We start from the raw sequence: 27,270 nt of genomic DNA on the forward strand, positions 1-27,270 counted from the left end.
TTCCCCATAAAGATGCTTTTTAGACTGAATGGCCCATGACCCAATCAGGAACTAATGACACAAACCGAAATGAGTGCTGTATATGAGCACTCTTCGGGTCACTGTCATCAATGTAACACTGAAATTGAAGTGAACATGTGCATGCTAAGACAAGGATGGAGAGGGCGAGGATCCCAGCAGCTTCGGGAGGCGGCAGCTGGGGCGCTGGACATGAAAGCACAAGGGTTAGGACTAAGATCAGACACCAAAGGATAGATCGGTGACTCAGAGGGCTGCAAGAGAAACTATTTGAGCCCAAATGCAGTGGGAAAACCATCATGGAAAAGCCATGATGACTTGTTAGCAGCAGGGGAACTTGCAGGAGGTTAGGGAGTGACTAAGGCCTAAGAAGAACCTGCAGAAACAAGGGCCATGCTTCCCTCAAGCTGACCCAGGCTGGACTGTATGCAGCCAAGGAGCTCCAGCAGCACAGGCAGAGAGACAAAGGAAACTATGAAAAACTGAGGGAAAATAACAATCATGAAGTTTATAGGCAGTAAAAGGTCTAACAACAGTACAAAAGCCAAGTATGCTGGATAGCTGTGTGTCAACTTGACTCATCCGAAAGGAAGGAGGGAACCTCAATTCAGAAAATGTCTTCATGGGGTTGGGGATTTAGCTCAGCGATAGAGCACTTGCCTAGCAAGCGCAAGGCCCTGGGTTCGGTCCCCAGCTCCGAAAAAAAAGAAAAAAAAAAAAAAAAAAAAAAAAAGAAAATGTCTTCATAAGATTAGGCTGTAGGCAAGCCTATATGTAGGGCATTTTCTTAGTGATCAAATTGGGAAGACCCAGCCCATGATAGGTCTCTGGGCTGATATCCTGAGAACTATAAGAAAGCCAGTTGAGCAAGCCAGGGGGATGCAAGCCAGTAAGCGGCACCCCTCCATGGCCTCTGCACAATCTTCCTGCCTCCAGGCTCCCTCCCTGACTTCCTTGAATGATGAGCTGTGGCATGGAAGAGGGAGCCAAAGCCTCTCCTCCCCACGTTGCTTTTGGTCATGGTGTTTCATTGCAGCAATAGATAACCTAAGACAGACACCGAGAAGGGAGAAATGTTCTGTACTATGGTTAGCCTCTTACCCAGGGCATGAACAAAACCATTTGGCTGAAAGGGTAACTGAGATAAACAGTCTGGCATGAGCCCTTTAGCAAAGATAGAGCTGAATCACAACTATGCTTTCATTAAGTGTACAGAGCGTTCGCGCCAGCTAAAACCAGAGCCAAGGTAAGGGCACACCACTTACCACAACCCACCTGATACTAAAGCGCAGACTGGAAGTAAAGCCTGGGAAAAGATCAATCAGGTGACTGTTCCAGTAACTATGGACTCAACTGCCCAATTTCTAACAATTGATGAATTGTGATGCAGAAAGAGAACTAAAAACTTTTAAAGCATCAAACTGCAGATAAAACGAATACCGCTTTGGAGAACAAATGAGATAGAACCTAACACATATTCGTGAATGGAATGTACTTGAGAGACAGAACAGTCTAAACATTTAATTTACACTTAATGAGAAGAGCTAGAGCTCTGATGGCTTGGATAATCCTAATGACTATAGACATTCTCAGACAAATGAATTTTCCACATGACCATGAGGAAAAATCAACTTCCTATTTTGTGACTTGCTCTATGGTCTTGGCTTTGTACTTACAAAAAAGGGTTGCCCTTGGGGGCTGAAAATATAACAGGCTATTTAAAAGTGGTGATAAAGGCTGTTCTGTTTTAAGAACCATTTGAATAGTAGTTTGACCTAAAACCAGTTCTAAAATCCTGAGATGGCTTAGCCAAGACAATGACCAAAGCACCCAGGTGTAGTGCAGACATAGATGGTACTGTGGCTCTGCCCCAGGAACACCAGGAAGTGGTCCTCAGCCTCTTTTTATATGGCATCCCCAGTCAGGAACTGTAGAAGGTTCCTCACAGAGCTGAGTTCACAGCTGGTACACAGGGCACCTGGCAGTGGCACTTACATCACGCTGTGCCAGCTGCCTTGGCAGATATGAGTCAGGAGCTGCAGACTGCAGGCCTATTCTGTCTAGCACAAGATCTGTTGTGGAAAAAACATCTGTCACTGACATTGCAAACAGCCTTGGCTGGCCCTGTTTCTTGGCCAAGGACTTAAAGAGGGGAGGTAGTAAGGTTATGAAAACAGGTTCCTGTCTCCACAAAGGGCTGGAAGTGCAGCAGCAAGACAGAGGAATCCGGGGCCTGACAGGACCAAGTCAGCAATATGTGTCTGTTGGGGAACTGCAAACAGACTGCAGGGGCCTTGGACTACACCCATGCACATATATACACCCATAACGTAAATAAAAAGGAAACCACGTCTAGAAGTCAGACACAGAAGCTTTTACTGTGTGCCCTAAATTATTTCTTCTATCACCTAAATTCCAAAATTTGAATGCATTATCCAACACTAAAAATAATTAAATTCTCAATTGGGGGAGGGGGATAGAACAATTTCCCCTGTTCTTCCAATTAAGTACAGATAAAGACCTTGATCATAACATTAAATAAACCTAGGGACAGGCCACTGGACACTGACCTCCATGTGTGCTGTGATGGCATGCCAAACATCCCATGCACGGAAATAACAACTAATTAAAAACCAACCAACCAACCAACGAACCAGCAAAGGTCTATAATGACTGAAAGGGAGAGAAAGCAGCTCAGTTCAGGGCTGGAGACCTACAAATGGCAAGGGGGACTGTGCCACTGTGTCCCTGGATCTAGTACTAAAGAGCCCAGTCATATATTCAAATAGACAGACAGACCGACTGACACAAAGCCTAAAAGGATGTTTTTTTGATTCAGGACTGACTTGGGGGCCATGACAACAACTAACTGCCACCTGACTGTAGAAGGCAGCACACTCACCTGGCCTGGTCAGTTCCCCAAAGAGGTGGAGGAGAAAGCAGGGGTCATAGAGGCCGCTGAGGTCCACTCTGGCAGTCTTGTCCTTAAACACCTGTGGCTCCCCGGTGTCCTGAAACAGTCCAAGCCAACAGCATGCCATCACCTGATGGATCTGATCATCTGAATGCTGACCCCACGGTCAGAGCTCATAGAGCAAAGCAGTTCTACACGATAATGGGATCTTCGCCAGCTGCTTCAAGCTTGTGGGGTAATAAATGAAACAGTGTGACTGCTGTGACCCGGCTTCAGGGATGGACACTGGGCAAACACTGTACCTCTGTAAAGGTTGGAATGGCAAGGAGGAAGGGAGAAAAGCGCATCCCACCTCAGTGTGAAGCAGCCTCCGGTACTGTGGGAAGTGCAGGATGGTCTGCATCATCCGGTCTGGGTCCAGCAAGCGGAGGATGTCCCCAACGCTTGGCTGCTGCCAAAGCGACTTGCCCAGGCTCCGGCATGTCTTGTGATGCTCCACAGCTGCTGGACCCCACAGCAGAACCCTAGAGCCAGACAGGGAAGCAGACTGGTTGTAGGACTCAGCAGAGACAGAACTAACGAGAACCACCCCAACATGTACTCTAAGTACACAGCTCATGCCCAGGGTCACTCTGGGTAAGCATGCGTGCTCTATCACTTCTCCCCAACACAGCTTCTGAGATCAGCATGCTGACAGTGCTGCTGAGGGTGCAGGGACCGCTAGTGCTGGCATAAGTCAGCACCCACACAGGCTCTTGATGTGTGTGGGCAGACTCTGAGCCCATGTGCATGCATTAATTTACCTAATCTGTGCAATGGTCCCATAGCTTACACAGCCATGTCCTGTGCACTGGGGAGAAGGGGCACCGGAAGGACTGGGGGAGCTGCATGGCCACCCATTCGCTGGCTGCTGTAGAAGAGCCGGGATTCTACGTGATGGTATGTGGCTCTCAGGCAGGCTAAAGCAGCTACAGGATCCTGACCTCCTGCTGCCCGCACATCGGACTGCCACACAGGTCTTCAGTCAACCCTGCCTGGAGATTCCCCTACAGCTCCCCACGGAGGCCCATGAGACATAGCAGGTGCTATGCTGTGAGTCTGGTTCCTGCTGACATTTACAAGGAGGTTTTGTTCTTGACCCCCCAAGTGTGCACTGTGGCATGGACATGCCACACATATGCCTACATGCATACAACATAAGGAAATATAAATGCTAATAAAACTTTCAAACAACAACAATAAAAGAAATGAAGTCTCGGATTTGAAGCTTAAATCTACTCTGTGGCGAGGGCTGCATGGGTGGGCCTGGGGTGCCCAGTGAGTGCCCTGCTCCTCATGCCCGCCTGTCAACCCAACGCTCACCTGAAACTGATGAGACTGAGGCTGTGCTGTTCATATGCACGGAGGAGAAGTAATATCTTCTGGTCTAGAGGGCAAATAAAGGCCTCTTTCAGGAAGCTGAACATCTCAACTCAACAAGAGGGTACACCCCACCAGCCCTGCCCACAGCCTGGCAATCAGGTCCCCCTCACCCAAGATGCTGAGGGTGGCACTGTAGGTCCCAAGGAGCACAGCAAAGTGGCTGCTCTCACAGACAGAAGGGCACATCCTCACCACTGTGGACATCAGGTCCAGCAGGGTTTCTGCAAGAAACAACAGGGACAAGCACCATGGAGTCAGTCTCACAGAGTGGGGTGCCTGCAGCAAGTCGGGGAGCTGAACTGTCCTTTCTGAGTAAGGCTCGGCTTTGGGCCTCCATCCAGCACCCAGCCTCCTCTCCAGGGTCATAGGCACCCTTTATAATGAACACATCTTCACAATCACCGTCTTTCTAGGACTCACAGGGCACAGGCTCAGGATCCAGCACCCCCACCACCAATTTTAAGAAACCCAAGATTTTAAAATCTAAGAATCTCCCCAGTTATCCCACCACAGTCGCCAGCATGTATACTACTGCCTGCATGGAGCATGGAGCCCATTTTTAACTATCTGTACCAATACTTTGCATCTAACAGTTTTCTGTCTTCGACTTAGTAGCTTATGACATATCAACCCCATGCTGATGTGTAAGGTCTGGGGGTGAGGGCTTTCTCTCTAAACAGTGTTACTGTGAGTGGGCAGGAACTGTCATCAGACATTCAAAGCAGACTACTCTGCTGCACTCAGGACTTGTGAGCACAAAGCGCAAGCCAACGAAGTTGGAGACAGTGCAAACTTAGCTGGAAAGACTTTTCTTTTAAAGATTTACTTATTTATTTAAAGTATGTGAGTGCACTGTCGCTCTCTTCAGACACAGCAGAAGAGGGCATCGGATCCCATTACAGTTGGTCATGAACCACCATGTGTTTGCTGGGATTTGAACTCAGGACCTCTGGGAGAGCAGTCAGTGCTCTTAACCTCTGAGCCATCTCTCCAGTCCCTGAAAAGACTTCTATAGAATGAGTTATCTCCATAAGTTTAAGCCCTTGCAGCTCAGGTTCAATCTTCCCTACAACATTACTGTAGGTAATCCACTCCTCTCAGGACAAATGTCCACATTTGTTTCCCATCGCTCTCAATGTCCCCAGTTCCCAGACTTTTAACACCAGCTCCTGATAGGACCACATGAGCGCCACCACAACCTCTGTAAACCAGCAAAGCCTTCAAAACAGGTGGCAACTTCTGGGTCACTTTTTTTTTTCTTTTCTTTTTTTCGGAGCTGGGGACCGAACCCAGAGCCTTGCGCTTGCTAGTCAAGCGCTCTACCACTGAGCTAAATCCCCCACCCCTTCTGGGTCATTTTTAAGACACAGGAGCATGCCTCGTCCCTGGCTTCATAGACAGATATTCTAGTATTTACTCTGAAAGCAGATGGGGGAACCACTTTGTGTGCACGGCTGTGTGGATAAAAGTGGAAGAAAGCAGCCACCACTGAGCGGAGCTGGCGGAGTGTGCGGTCACCTTTTACTGGACTGTCTGGAGTTTCCTCTTCTTTAGATGTCAACATGGTTGGCAGGAACAGAGAATGCTGGGTGAGCATCATGTGCATCACTGAAAGCTGGACCAGTTTTGTGTGCCCAGAGCTTTCTGGACTATATAGGAGCTTTGTGGCATCAAGCAGGGTCCTCAAAAAGGTGAGGTCCTGGTACCGAAACCTGGGAGACAGTCAAAGAGAAAGAGTGCATGAAGGTGAGTTTGGTTTTAAGAAAGGAGCAGGAGACAAACGTGCACTGTGCGTTACTCCTCACCTGGTTCTGTCAGTGACACGCGTTGTACTTGTTTCATCACAGTCCTATCTGTATACCACGACAGGGATCACTAACCTACACCATGATGACATTCTGCCATGATACAGACATCACAGAATGAGCTGAATGGACTAAGACAGCTACATTTCTAGGAGCCACAACCTCATGTGGGAGCACCATTGCATACAGACGGTCGTTGACCAGACCATCTTCTGTGGCACATGGTTCAATCATCTTTGTGACAGACATCAAAAGAACTCTTTGTTTAGCTGACCCAGCAGGTAGCAGAACCGAGTCTGAGGACGCTCCTCTGCAGTGGACACCCTCAGGTCAGCCTTGGTCCTTCAGCCATTTGAACTACACCAAACTATGTCTTAAATCCCTTCCAACCCACTAAAAGTCCCACTATAGAAATCCCAGCAGTCTGTGTGAGCATTAGGAGGTCCCTACGCTTGTAATCCCTGCAGTCTGTGTGAGCATTAGGAGGTCCCTACGCTTGTAATCCCAGCACTTGGGATGAGGGATCAGAGTTGGAGGCAGCTTGGGCTACGGAAGAAAAAAAAAAAAAAAAAAAAAAAAAAAAAAAAGGAGGAAGGGAGGGGAAGGGAGGAAAGGGGAGGGAGAAGAAAATGACAAGGAGGAGGAGGAGGAAGAAGAGAAGAAGAGGGGAAGAAGTAGTGTAGTACTGGTGGTGGTGGTGGCAGCAGTAGTAGTAGCAGTAGTAGTAGCAGTAGTAGTAGTAGCAGTAGTAGTAGTAGCAGTAGCAGTAGTAGTAGTAGCAGTAGTAGCAGCAGTAGTAGTAGCAGTAGTAGTAGTAGCAGTAGTAGTAGTAGCAGCAGCAGCAGCAGCAGCAGCAGGAGCAGTAGTAGTAGTAGTAGTAGTAGTAGTAGTAGTAGTAGTAGTAGTAGTAGAAGAGCTAGAACCTGGAACCACCCTTCACTTCACTCTCCTGTGTAACATTTTCTCTGAATGTTGGCTGCCATGAGTAATCAGGAAATGAAGATTATAGGCACTATACACAATTTCCTGACTCTCTGAACACCCACACTGAACCATAGCAAGTGTGAGTGACGTCACATGAACTCTTATACATTCCTTGCTGGGAGCGCAAAGTCACCCAACTTTGCTCACCTAGTGGCAGTCAGTGTGCAGATGGGTACTAGCAGTCAGCAGGTCCCCCAGCATGTGTGTACAATGGGTATCAGTGTGCACCACAGACATGTGGGAGCCATTGCAGGGGCCACAATAGTGGAGATGGCTTAGGGAACAGCCTAGGTGTGCGCAGGCAGGGTACTGTGAAATAAACCACCATACTGTCTAAAGATGGAGTCTATTCAGTGGGAGGCCTGATGACTTTCAGATCTATAGATTTTTAAATTAGAAACAGCTGAGTGTAGAAGAATGACAAGAGTGTTCAAGAGGTCAAACACAGGCACGCAATAACGCGCTGTGCTGGGACACTCTCTGCCATAAAACTCAGTGGATCAAATACTGCCTAGCATTTGTAGGGTCAGAGGCTCAGCCCCAGTACCACAAGAACAAATAAATAAAACAAGATAAGCAGAGCACATTTGGAAGGAGACAAATGTGGGGCGGGCAGATGAAAAATTATTAGGAATGACAGACATCTGTGACATTCATCATGCTTGAGTACAGTTATAATCTATTTTTTCTATTTCAGTTTTACTTACAATGTATGTTTGCATGTGGGTGTGCACATGTCACAGCATGCATATAAAGGCCAGAAGACCAAGTGCATCCTGGGCCAGAAACAAACTCAGATGCTCAGACTTGGCAGCAGGCACTTTTACCTACTGAGGCATCTTGCCAGCCTGTTTTGCTTTCTTGAGATAAAGTCTCACTCAGTCCAGGCTGGCTTTGAACCTGCTGTATAGCTGGGGAGGGCTTGAATCTCCCCCCAATGCTGCATCACAACAAGCATAGCATACCCTTCCATGTTCCCATTTCTAAGATGTTCCTTCTCACAGACAAGGCTGACAGCAGCTCTGACTAAGGCTAATGACAAGGGAAAGGACTGCACGGTCAGAACACCCCTATCTTTATAAGCCGCAGCAAGGAAATGAAATCAGCTTACTTGAGTCCTGTCTTCACAAACTGCTGCCAGTCACCAGGGTCAACCTCCTTAACTGCATGCTAGAAAAAGGCAAGCAAAAACGCACACGGAACATGTCAGTGAGCTGAAAACATGGAGGCTCCACCCTGAGTCTCCAGGGGCAGCTGAGCTACCTCCAGTCCCTCTTACAACTCTCTGAATCAGGCTCACAAAGAACCCTGCCATCCCTCCTATTAAGTCTGTCAGTTCACGGCAGCTGCCCCAGCCACCTACAACCATTCCCGCTGAGACTAAGAGGGCAGAGAAAGCACAATGATCTTAAAGAAAGACTAACTCACACAGACTTCGAAGTTACCGCAAATATAAACAAAATATCCAAACCAGACCCCGCTTTGAGACAGGATCCCAAAATGTAGTTAGCTTCAACTTCTACTCATCCTGCCCTTCTTCCTGAGTGATGATTATAGGTGTGGGCTACCAGGCTCTGTTTACTCAGTGCTGGTGTACCAGCTGAGCAAGAGCTCTCTACAACCCTTTGTTTTGATATTTTTTAAAAAGTAGCACAGATGGTTTATTAGCACGCCCATGTACATCTAACGTGCAAAAGGACATTTCCTTAGTGACCCTGTTACATCTCCATGCCTCCTTTTCAGAGGGCACAGGTGGATCTGCAGTTAGCCTTTTACTGAGGAACCAGCGGACAGTACTCAGGGGATTCTCTAACTCAACCCAGGAAGCAGTGTTCAAAGGGAAGATGTCTGTGAAACACGAGTCTCAATGCTGGCCCTGAGGCACCAGCTGAGTACAGTGCACATTTGTCTCCTCCACCAGGCCAGCCACACGAGGCCTCAGTGCCAAGGCTGTGAAGGAAATTCCAGAGCACTGCACGCCTCCACTGAGGGACCGCTCTGAGCCATCCATCCTTAGCCGCAGCAGCTGCCCGTCAGGAACTCACCTACACATACTGACGATGGCTAGCGCTGCCTTGACGGGATCTACATACTCTAGAAGTCAGACCTCTGGGCATCTCTGTGAGGGAGTTTCTACTCTGGGTTAACTGAGGTGCGAAGGACTCACCCTAAAGGGCAGCATGGTCCATTCCATGGGTCCCAGTGTGCGCACATGGAAAAGGCTGGCTAAACCCACAACTTCACCCATCTCCACCTCCTTACAGAGGTAGCCATGCGTTCCTGTCATGCTGCCTTCTTTGCATGGGCTATAGCTATAGGCTGAGAGCCCAACAGAGCCTGCTACTGTCACCCATGTAGCCACGCAGGACTCATCACAGCACTCTTTTTAACAGCAAAAATCATGGAAAGCCACGCACAGGTCTCAACAGTGTGTGCTAAGCACATTTCACTAGGAGGTCAGCGCCACTGCCAACACCAAAATGTGTCCACAGACACTGCTGTGGGGGGAAAGCCTTGAACATATGCTATCATGTTAAAAACAAAACAAAACCAATGCCTGAAAATGCAGGCTATGCATGACATGCACACAGCTCCATTAACACTTAAAGTTAGTTATTGCAAACACATGCATGCAGAGATCCATGACCTCTCTAGGGTATTCATTCACATAACACGGTGGAATGGCCTCACAGTGCTTTCTTATTTTCACACTGCTGGTTTTCCTAGAGGAGGAAGCGGGGGCTGTGGATGGAGCTAAGGGGTCACAGGAGCTAAGCCTGCCCTTGGCCATTCGGCTCCCTCCCAGCTCTGCACCACTGGTTTCTTAAGCAGGGATGGTCATTTGTTAGCTTTATGATCACAAAACCCAGGAAGTTCAAATTTTCATCATGGGATTGAGGAAAAGGATGGTAGACATCTCACACACGGATTACTACTAAGAAACAAAAGCCTAGTTACTCATTCTCATGCCTACAAAGTATTTAACCCAGAGAAGCCACACTGAAGAACACACATTGAAGTTATGCCTTTTTTGGGTTCCTTTTACTTTAAATTCACAAACCTATGACATAACAAATTAAGTCAGAAGTACAGGCTGTAAGTTTTACACACACAGGCACACGTGCGTGTGCGGGCTTTGTGTGATGTATACCACTTGATGATTTGTAATAAACTCATGAATAAAAACACAACAGCTAGATTGAAGTGGCCACTCAAGCAAACACTTGCCCTGACCAAAACCCTACATGCTTCAACTCCTGAAGAGGGAGCTTTGCTCAGGGTTACAATGGACAAATACACGGTACCTGCCTGGAAACTCTATGCCACACTCTGGAGCTAACAGTAACTTTGGGGACGCTATTTGCATAAAAAACCAAAACACACCACTACCATCACCACCCACCACCCACCACCAAGCAGCTCAAAGGGGACGGTGCTTTAATAGAGGGGAATAAACAAGGAGCATTTCTAAATTCTCTAACAATTACCAATCTGCAGACTAAATGGCTCACTGAAGCCAATGCTTCAGAAACCAGGGATGAAAGGCCTGGGGCTATCATAAGCAAACTGTTCAACCCACATTCTCAAACACCCTGAAGTCAGCCACAGGAAAGGGTACATGTACTGATGAGTGAGGGTAAGAGTAACAGATTGTTTTTTGTTTTTTCCTAGAAACAAAGTGATCCAGAAGATAGGAAAGCAGTTCCTATAAAACAGTTAAGGAAATACTAAACTGTCAACTTTGAATTTCAAACCTAGTAAAACTTTCCCCAACTCATCCCATGAGGCCTGCCTTACCTAACACAGAAGCATCCGCTCCAGTAAAGCCACATGAAACACAGCCATTCCTTATGCACAATAGAACAACACCTAACACATTCATTAGCAAGGCAAATCCAAGAGACAGAGCAAGGTTGATACATTATGATCAATATACATCAATAATGCACTAAGAAGCAAGGCTGGCTTATCATTAACTAATAGAAACCACCCTATTAACAAAGCCATTAACTAATAGAAACCACCCTATTAATAGACTAATCAAGATACAGACTATAACATCTCAGTAGATGCCACTCCTGATAAAAGATGGCTTACAGATTCAGGGCCCTCCTACCCCAGCTCTGCCCCGGCTGTGGCTCCTCTCATGCCCTATGAGGCCACACTCGCAGCACACAGCTAGAAATGCACCTCTGAAGTTTGGCTCGTCTGGCTTGCTGTCCCCTTAGCATGCAGCCAAGATCTCTAAGGAGAGACACTTACCAACAACTCGCTTAATCGGAGCAGCATTGTCTTCTCCTGCTCCTGGGTGTTCTCGTTTTCTGGCTCCCTGCCACTGAAGGACACAGCCAGCCACTGTATACAGGACCGCAGGAGGGTCTTCCTCCAGGAGGCCAGCTCCTCTGCTGACTCTGCCAAGGCTGCTGAAACAGAGTCCGCCACGATCCAACTGCAGCAGGAGAGCAGGTGGCAGATCACGACACTGCTAAGGGCACTGGCCATTCTGAGCATCACACCGTCAGGAACAACAGGTCTCTCCACTGAGGTTTAACTAGGGCCTCCCACCTCAGCACTAGTGACATACAGAGCCTGGTGCTTTCTCTGGAAGACTGTTCTATTGAAACACTTAGTGGCACTCTGTCCCCTCCACCCTCTGGAGACCAGAAACCACATCACCTCACGCTGGTTAGACCCTGCAAAACAGCTTCTGGGGAGGCCACTCTAGTAGAACACTGCTCTCAGGGCATCAACCACAGCCATCTACATGCAGAGATGCACTTCTCCAGCCGATGGCTGCTCTAGTCAGACCTGCTGCTGGTGCATCTACTGATGCAGTGAGATGTCAGATGCTGCTTTCCCTTAACTTTCATTCTGTGTGCCAAACAGACAAGTGACAGCAAGAAGGGGGAAAGCACCCAATGGCCTTGGTTTTCATACCTCTTGTGATTACTCAGAGTCCGAAGCAAGTTGGGTAAATGGTCCATGAGGACACGCAGATCTTTGGTTCTTGCAAATGGAATGAGCTGGGCCAGGGCCTCCAGATGCAGCGCATGTTTGGAAGGCCCAGCGATATGAAAGAACCTGTCTCGCACTTGTCTCCACAGGGCTCTCAAGACAGGAGTGACAGCAGAGGATACTAGGTAGACACAAAGCAGAAGTCACTGTAGACAATGCAGAGTACTTATGAACAAGAGGGTGACTGTGGGAGCCGCCCTTCAGAAAGCACCTGTCACCACGGACACACATACAAAGCAATAGGGGAATTGCTTTTATGTTTACTATAAATGACTAAGTTGGAGGTGGTTGGTGCCAGACTTGAGGCTCAGCAGGGGGAGAGAATTGGATTCACGCTGCCCAGACTCAGTATGAACTTACCAACAACTTTCCTGAGGGATGGGACAGTGTGATGGGAAGGACAGATCAGCCTTCAGTTACTTCAGCTCAATCAGAAACAGCCAGACCACCCCAATGACTGCCCACCCCACCCTGCTTTTCTAATTAGGAATGGACAGGCAGGCACCTGGGGCCGCACTTCACTTACTAAGGGCAAGAGACAGGACGTTGAGACATCTCAACTTTCTCAGCCTAAAGAGATTCCAGTGAGGATGGGAACAGGACTGTAGTGTACCCATACTTGAGTGACAGGGTTTAAGATGGCAACTATTCTGCCTTTCCAGGTGGGAACTTGTAAGTTGCCCAAAGCCAGCTATTCCCATACCTTCTGTTGGCCGCATGAAGCTTCCTTGCATCCTGTGTTGGAGGTACACATGGATAAGGGGGAAGAAGTCATCCAGGTGCTCCTGCAGGCTGGGCCCCACACCAGGCTGCCCACACCACAGCTCAAACTTCAGTAGGTGCGTACTGCTGTACTGGAGGAGGAGGCTGGCAATGTCCAGGGCTGCCTTCGTCCGTCGGACCAGGCAGTACTCAAGTAGGTCAGCTGGCACCACAGGGGCCAGCACAGGGTCTTTCTGAAGAGTCTGAAGGAATACAGTGTCCAGCTCTTGCTCAGCCAGAGTGGGGAGGAGAGCCCCCAAGCCACGCACATACTCGGCACACCAGAGTAGCTCACTGCTCTGCAGCCGATTCTGATGGCTGCTTGTCAGCAGTTGTACCAGGGTCTTTCCAAGACTGCTCAGTTGTCTCTCCTTCCCGGGACACTGTGTGCCTTGCTGGGTCAGCAGGTGGGCCTCTGGCAGTCCCAGCAGAGCCAAGGTGACTTCTCGGATCTGGACACCTTCCATGTATGGGTGCAGCTCTCGCAGGGCCTCCAGCTGAGGCAGGGTCTTGGGTGTCATGGCTGAGTTCACAGTCCTAGTGCGGAGCTCTCTCAATACACTTTGAGTGATGGCTTCTGAGTACTTTGCCAGAAGGCCTAACTGACCCAGTTTATGGAGAATTGGGGAACTTGCCACCAGTAGCTGAAGGACCCCTGCACTGAACTGGGCTGCAAGGAGCTTTACAAGGACAGGGCTGAGTGTGTGTGGAGGTAAGGCTTTCTGCTCCAGGGCCAGGAACCAAGTCTCCAGTGTGGGGTGTTTAAGGATGGCCACCAGCAGCTCCTCTACTGTCTGAAAGACAAAGCTGTGCGTCACACAGAGATGAAGGGAGGCCACAGCTAGCATTCTGTGTTCTCAGTGAAATAGAGCAAGGAACACTTTGCAAACCTGCTCTATCCTTAGCCCCAAATTTTAGTGACACTCTCAGGCACGTTCGCCACCTCCTGACTTGGGCTGTCAGGACACTACAGTCCTCCAGGGTGTGCTGCACCTCCCATCCATTCCCTGCACAACAATGACAACCAACCTGGGGTACAGTTTGTCCCCACCTAGCCACCAGCATGTCATTACCCAGCAGAGCAGACACAATACAGCCAAACTGCCTTTTCCTGTCGTTTGGGTGGCCATGCAAAAACAAGGGATTAAAAGGAGCCACCTGCTGCCTGCTAGTGCCTCTCTGGTGGCTTTGCTCTACTGAACAGATCTGGTAGAGGGCCATGGTCTATCTTAACAAACGGGGCAGTTGTTTATACTCAGACAATGTCCCTGGGGAAGTTGGACAGAGACTAAGGCACAATTAAGAACTAAAGTCAACCCTGTTTCCACTTTTAGGTGGCCCCAAGAAATGAGTTCTGGCCCAGGCGACTTCTACACACTGACCAGACCACAACTCCTAGGCAGGATAGGGAATGATGTAGTCTGGGTATATCTCTCATAGCCTTACCAACCATGACCTGGAAGATGGTCTGCTAATTCCCAGGGAAGAAAACAAGCTCCTTATACCATGGTTATTTCTGAAGGAAGAAAGAAACCTATCCCCTTTCCAACAAGGCTTTGCCAAACAGAAACCAGAGCTACATCTCCCACAAAGTCAATGTGGAGATCAAGGAAGAAAGCAGCCTATTTCATAAGACTACGAAATGAGAACATACCTCTCCCCAAGCCCACTGGGAGTTTCCTGGCAAACTACAACAGAAATAGCCATCTGGCCCAGTGAAACAGGTGACTACAGACAGAAGAATGCTGCTGCGTACATGTGCCCCAGTCAGCAGGACAGTTGCCTGACCCCCACTCTGATGCTCTGAAAAGGCTCAGGGCACAGGCACAAACAAGAGCTGAGGGCTGACATGATTATAAAGGACTGACTGGAAAGAGAGCCCTCCTTAGGCAGAGGTCATAGGTGGCTTGCAACATCTCAGGTATAGTTTTCTACATTTCTCTATTTTCCTACAGTGACCATATAACTCAGAACTAGCCAGTATCTGCAACCTTGTGGGAAAAGGGTAACAGGCTGAATGTGAGTGGTGGAGGGAGGGGAGTACCTTGTCAGTAGCCAACTCAAGTGAAGCTACAGACTCCATGTCCAGAAAGAGATCAGACTCAGCACGGGCAGCCTCCAACTTCTGCTGATTCTGGGTGTCCAGCTGCTCAGAGTGGATAACCAGGTGCTTAAGGAGACCCAGTAGGAACTGAAGGAGAGTTGGGCCCACACTTTTGCCCAGCTGTAAGAAACACATGACTCTCAGACAAGGCAGGGCTGACCCGTCACAGAGCAGTGATTGCCAGGCCCCATGGTGTCACCGCAGAAAACTAGAGGGTTAGGCAAACCAGGGAAGACTTGTATGCAGTTTCCAAGTTTCTTTCACATGTGAGATTTGGCTTCCTCCAGAACTATAAGGCAATCTCCCCTTCCCACCATTCTTCCCCAGATGAGCCCATGCTGAGACAAGAGAGCACATGGGTATGGACTCGATATTTACAGGAGCGTGGGATAAAGGAAACTCATTGTCCTAAACCTCAGGGAAATACAAATGGTAACTTTGGCTAAAGTAAGGAGGGTAAAGGCACTAGTCACCAAGCATGACAATCTGAGTTCAGTCCCCAGCATCTATACTGTGAAAGAAAATCAACGCCTACATGCCAGCCTCTGCCCTCCACATGTGCACATAAATAAAAATAAGTAAATCAATAAATGTAGTAAGGTTGGGGGAAGGGGTGGTGTTGATTTCAGGAAAACAGGGTTTCTTTGTGTAGCCTTGGCTATCCTGGAACTCACCGAGATCAGCCTGCTTCTGCTCCTGAGTGCTGGAATTAAACGTCATGTGCTACCTCACCTGGCTTTGTTTTTAAAATAAGGGAAATGGGTCAATAACCAAACCTAAAGTAAGGAAGTGTAGAAGCACATCAGCACAAGGTTCAAAAGTGAGCTACTGGACTCACAAACCATCAAAGACAAGACTTGGCCATGCTGCTGTGTCCAGGCGACCAAAGGAAGGGCCTTGTCCTGAGTGCATACACCAGCAGACAGAAGAGTACTGCTGCCTCTGCACAGCTGTTCCAGGAGGCTCCAGCACGGGAACTGCACAGCTAAGAGTCAGGCTCTAGAACTGGGGTCTGCCTTGTGGCCTTATCAGGATTCCTGTCCCTCCCTGTGGTACAGACTCAGGAGAGCACATGCTGTGCATGTGGGGGCTGGGAGGAGAAGGAAAGGAACTGACCTGGCTGAAGTTCTCCACGGTGCTCTTAAGGTACAGCAGGACCTGCTTGGCTGAGCGCAGCATGTGCTGCAGAGGTAGGCACGGGACAGCGGCTAGAAGCTTTGCCTGGACATTCTTATCCCCAAGTGTTTGGCTTTCATACGCTGTTTGCAGCAAGGTGGAAAAGCAGGCAGATGAGGGGGGCGTATAGGGTCCTGAGGTGCCAGACACCTGCAAGGGCTGAGGTATCAAAAAGGATAAAACAGGAAAAAAATTACCTCAGAAGCAAAGGCTACACACACTGCTGACAACTGTGGTAGTGTGTAATGAAGGGCATTCCACACTGAGCACGCAGGGCAGTGTGGCACTGTATCTAGGGAGCTCCATCCCAACACTGACAGCAGAGATCATCCTAGAGTGTGTGTCTGCTGAAGGGATGCATAGGCACTGGCACTCACCACACACACACACCTTCTAGAGAGGAGCCGACTGCCAAGACACGGCATGTGACTACTATATTACCAGGACAAATTGCTGCAAACTAGAAAAGCATCCCACCCAAAGCAAAGGCCTACTGCAAGCTACCTGTCCACACCAGAATACCTTGTCCAAAGGCCTAAGGGAGCATGGTGTGTGGGTTGTAGGGGGATAGGTAAAGGAAAAGAAGGATCCAGAGTAGTCCTGCTCCAAACACAAGTTACTTGCTTATAACCACCAGGCTACCATCTAATTCTACACATGTGACTCAGAGCACATGGCTTCCTTCAGCTGAAGAGCTCAGGCACTGTGTCAGGAAGCTCAGTGGTTCTCGAAGCATGGTCTGAGGACAAGGACAGCAGCAGCAGTACATGAGACAGTGGGACAAGGCTGAGTCTGAGGATCCCACTCCACTCCATACCCGCTAGCTAGGTGACAATGATGGTCAGAGCCTGGCAGTCAGGTTTAAGTAAATACCACAAAGGACGGGTCCAGCTATGACCCACCTCACTAGGAGCAGACACCAACACCAGTGCACAGGCAGAGTGGCACTGTTGGTGACCAAGGCCTCTTTGTAGAAGAAGGTGGCAATCACTGATTTAGACATTAGCTCTGGAAACAGACTGACCAAGTCCTGTCCCACCACCAACTGTGGGTGGAAGCTCTCTGCACGTGTGATAACGGGTGATCAGACTCTTGACCTACCTCTCAGAGGTAGTGGCTCAAATGGCTTAAAATATACATGGCATACCATCAACATGGCATACCATCAACATGGCTACCATCGCAAGAAAAGAGTCTTTATCTGCATTTTTAAGCATAGCTGAACTGGATTGAATCTACACAAATCCAGAGCAGTGTTTAGACATACAACATCTGAACAAGAATGCCATTACACAGAGCCTCCCCATCACCCATTTCCTCTCCTGGTGTAGAGCCCATGGGGTATAACGAGGAGCAGACATGCTAGCTGAGAACACCAAGGTCTGCAGAAGAGTGGAGATAAACACTCCATTTACTTGGGAAGGGAAGAGAGGAAGAGGCCAGGCTGAAGCAGTGACAATTTCTGTCCTAAGGGAGCCACTCCGTTCACGTCAGCTGAGCAGCGCTAACATGACTGACATTCCTCTATTCAGCAGAGGACAGAGGAAGGTTAAGCCCTGGCTCTGCAAACTGTACAGTATCGGGACCCTCCAGCTACACGTCCAGCTACAAGTGCAGAAACACTTCAGGGAGCAGTGAGTGTAACTCACCAAGGCCTCCTGGGCTTGCTCAGGAATCCAGAGACTGTAGTATCTGTGAAACTGGGCAAGCTGCTGACAGCAGAGCAGGCTAGCAGGCTCGAACTTGTCATAAGACTGGAGCAGAAGGCACAGGGCTAGGGGGTCCCTCTGGGTATGGAGAATGTCAGTCAACACTGCAGTCATGTATGCCACGATGCTTTCCCCTGCAAAGGAATTGAGGCAGGCAGGGTTAGGGAAAAGTAAGACTGCCTCTGAGATACTGATGTGATGCCCCTCCATAGTCAGTCACATCAGACCCAGGAGTACCAGCTCCATGAAGGGTCAGACACCCACCTGGGAGAGCACATGGTCTGAAATCAGGTCCTCAGGTCTGCACGGCCAGACCAAAACTACCTAGGCCAAAGACTTGCACGTGATGTTCCTGTCCCTTCCTCTGCCTTGGCACATAGGCCTCTCCAAGTCACTCTCCAGGTATAGCACTCCCTGCCTGACCAGATCCTCTAGGGTAAGCATGGTTGCCTTGCCCAGGTATCATAGAAACCATGCCTTCAGATGGCATGGCTGTAAGACAGGAAGAGCCTGTAACCCTGGGCCACTTCCCAGAAGACAGCCATCAGAAAAGTCATCAGGCCTGTACTGGTCAATGACAAGGTACCTGCTTCACATTCTGTCCCGAGGAGCAGCTTATTCCTGGCTTCCAGAGCTGCAGGGACCAGAGCACTGAAGGGGAAGGTGAGCAGAATCATGTCTTCATTTAACAAGAACCCAATATCCTCATCCAGGCCCTCACTGCCTTCCACCAGGACGTCCACCATGTCCAGCACATCTGCAACAGAGGAGGGGAGGCCAGCTTAAGTAGGGGCCATCAGAGGCTCCCACTGGAGACAGCCCAAGACAGGGAGAGGCTAAAGAATGTTTACAGAAAGAGAGAAACAAAACCAACAAAAATTCTCAAACTTCTCTTGGGGAAAAATGCTTCCCGGAGTTTGGGCCTGAACAGGTGACGATGAGGCCTATGGTTCTTATGGATCTGACAAGTGCAGGCTACTCTGCTAAGGTGGTAACTAAAGCCCAAGGACCTTACCCCATACTCAGACAGACAAGCTGACATCTGAGAGGGCTATAGCACAGACCAGTAATTGGGCACCTAGGTTCAAACCTTCTCTCTCCTCCCTCTTCTCCTCCCAGTCCTTCCCTCTCACCTACCCTCCTCTTATCCCCTTTCCTTTCTTTTCAAAGAAGGGGAGGCCTCCCTTGGCTATCAACCTGCCTTGGCATATCAATTTGCAATAGGACTAGGTGCATCTTCTCCTACTGAGACTAGACAAGGCAGCCTGGTTAGGGGAAAGGGATCCAAAGGCAGACAACAGAGTCAGTGACAAGCCCCGCTCCTGCTGGTAGGAGTCCCTCATGAAGACCAAGCTGCACATCTGGTACATATGTGTAGGAGGTTTAGGTCCATCCCACGAATGCTCTCTGGTTTATAGTGCAGTCTCCGTGAGCCCCTATGGGCCCAGATTAATGGACTCAGTAGGTTTTCTTATGTAGGCCTTGACCCCTTGGCTCCTTCAATCCTTACTCCCTCTCTTCTACAAAACTCCCCGAGGTCTGCCTAATGTTTAGCTGTGGGCTCTACATCTGTTTCCATCAACTGCTGGGTGAACAGGTTCAAATCTTGAAGTTGCAAGGAAGCACTTGTGATAGCCAAAGTGACTTGGTCTCTCTGTTCCCAGCTCTCTGAACTATATATATATATACTAAGGAGGAAAGCAATCCTTCCTCACCTTAGAGCTGTTAATGAGGTTTCTGAGATCTGTGAATTTAACAGTGCCAGTACACAGTAGACCATACACACATACAGAGCAGCTAAATTCTTCTTGCATGGTCCAGTTTGTAAGTGAGATGGCTTCATCTGCAGAGAGGCCTCATCTTTCACACGAGGAAACGGGCTGTCTGTACTCTAAGCCAAGCCTTTGCACAAGTCTTGTTCTGTCTAACTGTGGCCTGAGAGGCAGAACACATGCAGGTTCTGGGCATGAAACCTACCATCAATATGGGAGATGGGAATGCTGACATCATCTGCATCCTGCTTTCCCACAGCGCCTTGCAAGGTGCTGGCTTCTTGGACAAACTCAGAAGCTTTGTCTGTGTATGAGTAAGGATTCACCACCAGTGTCAATAAAATCTGAACATAAAAGAGGCAGGTGAAGACAGTTAAATGGCAACAAGAGAAAAAAGCCCAAAATGCCCTTGGTCTAAATCAAATAAAGTAAGAAAATATTAACCGCCATTATTATTATTATTATTATTATTATTATTATTATTATTATTAGTAGTAGTAGTAGTAGTAGTAGTAGTAGTAGTAGTAGTAGTAGTAGTAGTATAATTTTACTGAAAAGATTTTTTTTTTTCGGAGCTGAGGACCAAACCCAGGGCCTTGCGCTTGGTAGGCAAGCGCTCTACCACTGAGCTAAATCCCCAACCCCTACTGAAAAGATTTTAAAAGCTTTTTTGTTATACAATTTTAAAAGTATCTCTTCTGTTCTACAGTTTTGTAACTTTGCTTTTTGGATAAATTTATTCCTTCATGAAAAAAACAAGCTTCCCAAATGAAATCAAGAAGCATGCAGTAGAGTATGCTGTTCAGAGGCTAACATGGAGTGGGTTCTCAGTGTCAGCAAGATTAGGAAGACAGGAGCCCTTCAGGTGTAAATGCACACTGGGCAGTGTGGCCCAGTCAGCTGCCCCCAGCACAATCTGTTCCACGGAGCTCCGCACTCACACGCTCCAGGAACTGAATGACGGTTTCCTTGTGCTTTTCTGCAGTGCTGTCCAGGCGCTCCAGCCAGAGCTCCAACTCTCTCCACGTGTGTTCGAACACGCCTGTGTCCCGAAGAATCTGTGGGCAGTGGAGCCATGCAAAGGTCAGAACAGAAGTTACTTTTTCTGTGCAGCTGCACACGTTTCAAACCAACGTACCAGAGTACAGGTACACCAGCTCTTCTCCCAGGACGGAAACCCACTGCTGAGGACACAGAGCGGAGATCACGCCATCCCCCACTGGGGACAACATGGTACCTTTCTCACTACTGTGCACTCCCTTTCCTGCCTTAGTTCTTGGTAAGGAGAATGATCCAGGTGGTTCTGAGGCTCGTTTTTATCTGGATTTCCACAAAGACCCGATAAGCATGTGCGACTCCACCTTCAGCATGGGGACCTCCAAGTCTAGGTAGGAAGCACACCGTTCCCACCAGGGTCTGAGCTTGGGATGAGATGGTCCACTGGTGTGGGAGGCTCAGGGCTAAGTGCCCTTATACCACAGAGCCCTGCAACAGTGTGCACCAAACTTCCCACAACTGTAATCTGCACCTCTGTGGCTATCGGTTATGAGGTCAGTAAGGACACGATTGCACCAGCAGGGACTAAAACAGGGTGAGTCTCAAGTTGCTCAGGTAAGAAGCTCAAAATGCAGAAAAATTCAGAAAAAAACACAAAGTCTCATGTTGGCACCTACTGCCACCATTAGTGTTTTTGAGACAGGGTGTGGAAATGTGGCCTCAGAACTGTCTAGTCTAGACTACAGGTACCTATTACTGTATTACATGTCTGGCTGGTCAAGTGCCCATGGAGAAGTGAGGGCCACATCCAAGAGATAAGACAAGAGGACCAAGTCCTCACTCCTGCACCTGACTCTGGGAACAACTGAGATGGGGGTGATGGACAAGGGTGAAAAGTGAGAGGCCCAGGGAAGTGTGGGAAGGAGGTTCAAGCCACAGCTCTGAAACAGTTTCCCATGGGAACAGAGCCTAGGGAGAGTGTGTGTCCTGACTGACTTTCATATTTCACCTTTCCAGTCCCCACATATACACACACACAGACACAAAATAAACAAGTACATTATAAAAAATTTAAATTCCAAATAAAAGAATTCACAAAACTCTACATACTCCTAAAACATTCTAAGTCACCACCATAGGGAAGCCATGCAACCTCCTATCAGACAAGAGACTGCTACAAGATACTGACCTTCATGATCAGACGCTGAGTGGATAACTTGAGCTGTAAATGGCTACTATTCACAAACATCTTCATCAACAGGTAAAACACCGAGCGTTCTCCTCCAACGATTTCTGCCTCAGGGCCTTCCTAGAGTTTGGACATTATCTCAACTGTTAATATGCACAATTAACCAAGGCCACTACCTGCTGAGCAAACGTGTGACTGACTGCATGCTCAGCACATTGCCAGGTTCAACATGCTATCTCACTTTAATTACCAATCGGAGAGCAGTACAGGGACGCTACACACAGAAAACCTTACAAGGCAGGCCACTCATTCAGATCCTGCAGCAGCAGATGGTAACAAGCCACAGAGCAGCACATAAGCACTTCTGGGGCCACAGCTCAAGTCTTCACGTATATGGCTCACGGAATCCTCCCCTCACCTAGGAAGCAGCAGAGCTGCTGTCCTATCTGACTCACACAGAAGGTAACAATGTCCTGGAAACCAAGATCTGGCATAGCCATGCACACAAGTGGGCAGTGAAGAGCAACCCAGAGCTGTCCACCTCAGCTGCATGGGCTGCATTTCATCAGGACACCGTGTGAGCTCACCAGCCACATACTAGGGCCTTTAAAACCGCTTCCGGACTCTGAACACATGCTTTAGAGCGGTGGTCTGCACCCTTCCTGTGCTGCACCCTTTAATACAGCTCCTCATGTGCTGACCTCAATCACAAAAGGACTTAGTGCTACTATAACTGAAAGTTTGCTACTGCTATGAATTGTAATGTAAATATCTGTGATTTCTGATGGTCTTGGGTGACCCACACGCTGAGAAACCTCTGTCTTAGAGACGGGCACAGAGCCCACATTCTGTAAAGTCTGTTGATATGCAATGGCCCTTAGTGGGGATAACCTGGTCCAGTACACAATACCAGCATAGAAGACGAACTTCAGAAGCATGAAATGGGTAGAGCACAGAATGTCAATGTCGTGTGTGCAGTCCCACCCTACGCTTCACCCCCAGGATTCTCTGTAGCCCTAGCTGTGCTGGGAACTTGCTCTGTAGACCAGGCTGACCCACCTGCCTCTGCTTCCCAGGTGCTGGGATTAAAGGCCTGTGCCAACTGCCTCCAGGCTGTCAATCAATGTCTTAGAGTTGCCATTTCTTTCACATTAAGTGGCCTCTTTTGGGCAAATTTTCATGGACAAAGACTGTGTGGAAAACATATCTTATAGTGTGACACTTCTTGTGACACTCAGGATCCAAAAGCACTCACAGTGTCATGCCATAAAGTGCCAAAGGAGAACTACAGAGCACAGTGTGTCATGTGCTGTCCCTTCTACTTGATAAACTGCTCTCGGCCTCCATTGTTTCTGTCACTCTTTAAAGACTGTCCTGAACACACCTGGACAAGTGACCCATCAGCAGGAACTTCCTGGTGCATGCTGACTTGATGTGCAGATAAGATGGCGGTTACTGGGTAGTGACAGTACTCTGGGAGGACTGTTCACCTTTACTTTCACTTGTAAAGGTTTGCCTTTGTCCCGGGAAACACAAGCACAGGGACTAAGCCTCCTTCTTCCACCCTCCACTTCTCCTCCTGGGGATAGCTGGTGTCCTGGTTTCCATGCCTTTTTAGTAACGACGCACACATACGTGTGTGAATAGCTGTGAATGTGCAAGCACATGTGCACATATCCAGGTGTGTATTCCCTCCTTTGGAATGACAGCTATTGTTATCTTTTCTTTTGCCATCTTAAGCAATGCACTTGCACTGCTGTGCATGGAAACTTTCGCATTCCTCTGACCCACTCCTGCTACCCCACAACGTATTATGGTCTAGATTGCTTGGTTTTTAATGAGGCCCAAGTTTCTTGCATTTAGAAAAAGAAAAGTGTGAAGGAGGTGGCTCAGTGGCACAGTGGTAGAGCACTTAACTAGCACACACAGGCTTTAGGTTCTATGCCCTGCACCAGTGTGGAAAAGGACAACTTTTCTAACTTTCCGAGTATATCATCAAGAGCTACTGGCCCAACCCAGCTGGAATGAAATTACCAACATATAGCATGCCATTTCAGGATGGAGACAGCTGAAGGCTGAGAGGAGGGCTCAGGACAGCACTATCTGGGCCCACCACAGAGCTCTAGCATTGCAGAAGTGTCCTGAACTCTCTCTGACCCCAGCAGCCTGCCCAACATGGTATGGGTGGAGAGGTCAAAGCACCCTTTGTGCAGTCTGCCATCTTGTAAGTCCTTATGCAATTATGAATTGTCCTCAACTCAGAAGGAGAATTCTGAAAATGTTGTGTGTAAATGTCAACATGCCTTTCCATGCCCTGGTTCCATATAAAAAAGGTTTGTAGGAACCAAGTCACTGTGTGATCTGAGGTACCCAAAAGCACATGTAACCTTGTCAGTCATCCTTCAGTGCACAGGAGGGACAGCACCTAGGACACAGGCGAACATCTGGTGCCTGCTGACCTTCCTTGCATGAGTGAAGATGCTAGTCCTAGAAGATGCTGCTGAAGGCATGCAGACACTGTGTCCAGTATCTGCCAGCCTCAGCTCTCTGTTAGCACGGTGGTGCTCCCAGCCTCAGCTCTCTGTTAGCACGGTGGTGCTCCCATTCTGGGTACTGAGTTCTCTCAGGGTGAGAACAAAGGGAAAGTCATGTGCTTTATTTCCAAATGTGTTCACTGACAAGAACTGGGAAAGAATGGAGAGAAAAGTCAAGCACACTGGCAGAAGACTGGAGATGCCCAATTCCTACCTGTGCCTTTAGCCACAAAAACTTGTTAGCAGGCAGTTCCAGGGCTACCTTCAGCATGTGGTGCTGCAGGATGGGAGGAGCCTCCTCAGCAGGGCCCTGCTCAGAGATGATGCCTGCAGCCAGAGATCCGGAAAACACAATATTACCCAGAATAGGGGAGAGAAAGGACAGAGAAGGACGTAGACTGCTCCCTGTGTTCCATGCTCCCTCACTCAGGCTGTGAGCAGCATACTTCTCTTGACAACCCCCCATTTGATGTCTATCGGAATTTGTCAACAAAAGTCCAATTCTACAAGCTCAAAATACCCCTTGTTTGTCCCTTAGCCAATTTCAGCCTGTCCTATAACTGGTCACCATACTATATACCACTCCCTTAAAGTATGGTCCCAAACTCATGAACCTTACACCCCCATTATACCATGCAGAGAGCAGGCCTATTAGCCAGGCCGTAAGTATTTGTACACAGAGACTACGAGCACCAAGCCTGACCACTGACTCTGTTCCCTAGCCTGGTCTCTAGAGTCCTCCCCTGCTTGGGAAGGCTACTGCTCCTAAGACCTACATGGCCTTTATATGGAAAGGCAACTTTTCACCCTTGATGATTAAAATGCTAATTATAAGTCTTGAGAAATAACTATTTCAAGAATTTATATAAATTCCAAGAATGGTATTTTTGCAAGTCACTATAGGCCAATTATAAAATCGATTTTATTAGGCAAACTTGACCATCAAGGAACCGTATCCAGACCAGCATGATGATAATTTAGACAAGATGGTTTGAGCTGACTCACTCGGGTAACGTAACGTAACCATGCACACTGCACCTCTGTACAAACAGGATGGCATGTCCCTTCTACAGGGCTCTCCTTTCTTCCCCTTGCAGCCTTGTCTTGGAATAAGTACCAAATGACCTGGTTTGGGGACAACCCTGAGCAGCATGCCCAAGCAGCTTGCCCTCTCACTGCTGTCCTAGGTGTTCACTAGGTAAGTAATATGGGAGCCTCACTGTCAGAGACAATAGTGGTACAAATAAATCATGGTGGTGGATTACATCTGCTGATAAACTGCCCATCTACCCCTCCTGGTCCTTGCTCCTAGACTCTGCTGTAGTTTATTGGAGTGACCTTTGTCCCCCACTGGCAGAAACAGAAGCAGCTTCGCCTGCAGTCCCCCCCCCTCCTTTTTTAAAGATTTATTTATTATATGTAAGTACACTGTAGCTGTCTTCACACACACCAGAAGAGGGCATCAGATCTCATTACAGATGGTTGTAAGCCACCATGTGGTTGCTGGGATTTGAACTCAGGACCTCTGGAAGAGCAACGGTGCTCTTAACTGCTGAGCCATCTCTCCAGCCCTCGCCTGCTGTCCCTTAAGACCCACCTTTTAGGAGCTTGCTGAAGTCAAAGTTGTACTGCGTGACCACATGGGGAACAACCTGTTGGTAGAGGCATATGACCTGGAGCAGGACGGATTTCAGAAGAATTGTTTCTGCATCATCTGCACCAAAGGGAGACAACATGCATTAGGACAAATATTTGTCCTTTGTCCCTGATCAGGTGAGCATTCACAGCCCTACACAACTAGCCCCAGCCAACTGCATCCTCTGCACTGAGGCTACAAAAGACATAGTGAGCACATTGAAGGGTCAGTGTGGTAGCAGGGTTGATGCTGTCCCATGGACCTGCTCTTAAGCACTCTTTACTGCTGCAGCTTGCTCAGGCCAAGGTTGCCTACCAATCTTGGGCTTCCTGTCCTCATCCGAACAGCAGGGATACACAGTAAGGACTGCCCTATGGTGTCTAGATATGGAAAACCACACCTGGCCAACACCAAATTTTAACACAAGAGAGGCCTGGTAAGCCCACCCCTATCTGTACAGCAGCCAAGAGTCCTCACCCATTCATACAGCATGCATGGGTAGTCAAGCCTTTTGAGACATGGTGCTGGCATACAAACACTAAAGTATTTCTGATATTAAAACTCACTAAAATGTACAATTCCACCTAATGCTTCTCCCTAGGCAAAGAAGGATACAGAATTTTCATGGCTAGAGGGGCCTTGACACAGAACTGCTTAAGGATCCTCTGAGGAGCCATCCTGGCTGCCTGACATCTCTGTCCAAGGTCAAGAGCAGAGGTAGCTGAAGCCCTCACCACGATGGACAGCTTTGGAGGCAGCAGGAGTCTTGCTACTGCTCTTCTTCCCCTTCTCATGGTTCTCCTTAATCTCTTGCTTTTTAAATGATTGCCAGACCCAAATAACAGTGTTCAGATCTGGCAAAATCTAGGTGAAAAAGAGAAGCAAAGATTACAAATTCGTCATTTGAAGCATGGAAAGACATCAATGAACTGACGTACTGACAGGGAAAAAGCAAAAACAAACCCAGAGAGGAAACCTAAGGGAGAATAGCTCATCCCTGTAAGCTCGCTCCTTCGGTACATCCTAGAACTGCACTCAGTCTTCCACTCAGCCCAGGTGGTGGGACTGGAGGGCCTCTTCCTGGAAACACCTCCAGGAATCTGCCAAGGACCACCAGGGCGCTCCGCACTGCTGGCCAGTATGCAGACTTAACCATGGAGAAAGCAGATATCTACCAGCCTCCAACTGCCATTCCCGTCTAACCTGAGCCACAGTCCCATCAGTGTGTGTGTG

The 27,270-nt window shown here is 48.4% G+C and overlaps 1 protein-coding gene across 2 annotated transcripts in view; it reads right to left on the reverse strand.

Moving 5' to 3' along the window:
- Positions 1-27,270, reverse strand: part of Urb1 (URB1 ribosome biogenesis factor) — a 60,757-nt gene that overhangs the window by 11,886 nt on the left and 21,601 nt on the right. The window contains exons 12-31 of one of the 2 annotated variants that reach the window (XM_087576446.1): positions 26,772-26,901; positions 25,999-26,115; positions 24,616-24,728; positions 21,868-21,987; positions 20,624-20,740; positions 19,888-20,026; positions 18,497-18,667; positions 17,851-18,044; positions 16,142-16,360; positions 14,966-15,145; positions 12,863-13,715; positions 12,082-12,280; positions 11,407-11,593; positions 8,255-8,313; positions 5,873-6,066; positions 4,465-4,575; positions 4,295-4,358; positions 3,285-3,456; positions 2,921-3,029; positions 1,517-2,090 (exon numbers count right to left, since the gene is read on the reverse strand). In XM_087576446.1, coding sequence (XP_087432572.1) covers positions 1,975-2,090; positions 2,921-3,029; positions 3,285-3,456; positions 4,295-4,358; positions 4,465-4,575; positions 5,873-6,066; positions 8,255-8,313; positions 11,407-11,593; positions 12,082-12,280; positions 12,863-13,715; positions 14,966-15,145; positions 16,142-16,360; positions 17,851-18,044; positions 18,497-18,667; positions 19,888-20,026; positions 20,624-20,740; positions 21,868-21,987; positions 24,616-24,728; positions 25,999-26,115; positions 26,772-26,901 — 3,564 coding nt within the window. In that variant the 3' untranslated portion in view covers positions 1,517-1,974. 2 annotated transcript variants of the gene reach the window in all.

The sequence above is a fragment of the Rattus norvegicus genome, chromosome 11 (genome assembly GCF_021556685.1).
Source record: "Rattus norvegicus strain SHRSP/BbbUtx chromosome 11, alternate assembly SHRSP_T2T, whole genome shotgun sequence".
NCBI lineage: Eukaryota > Metazoa > Chordata > Mammalia > Rodentia > Muridae > Rattus > Rattus norvegicus.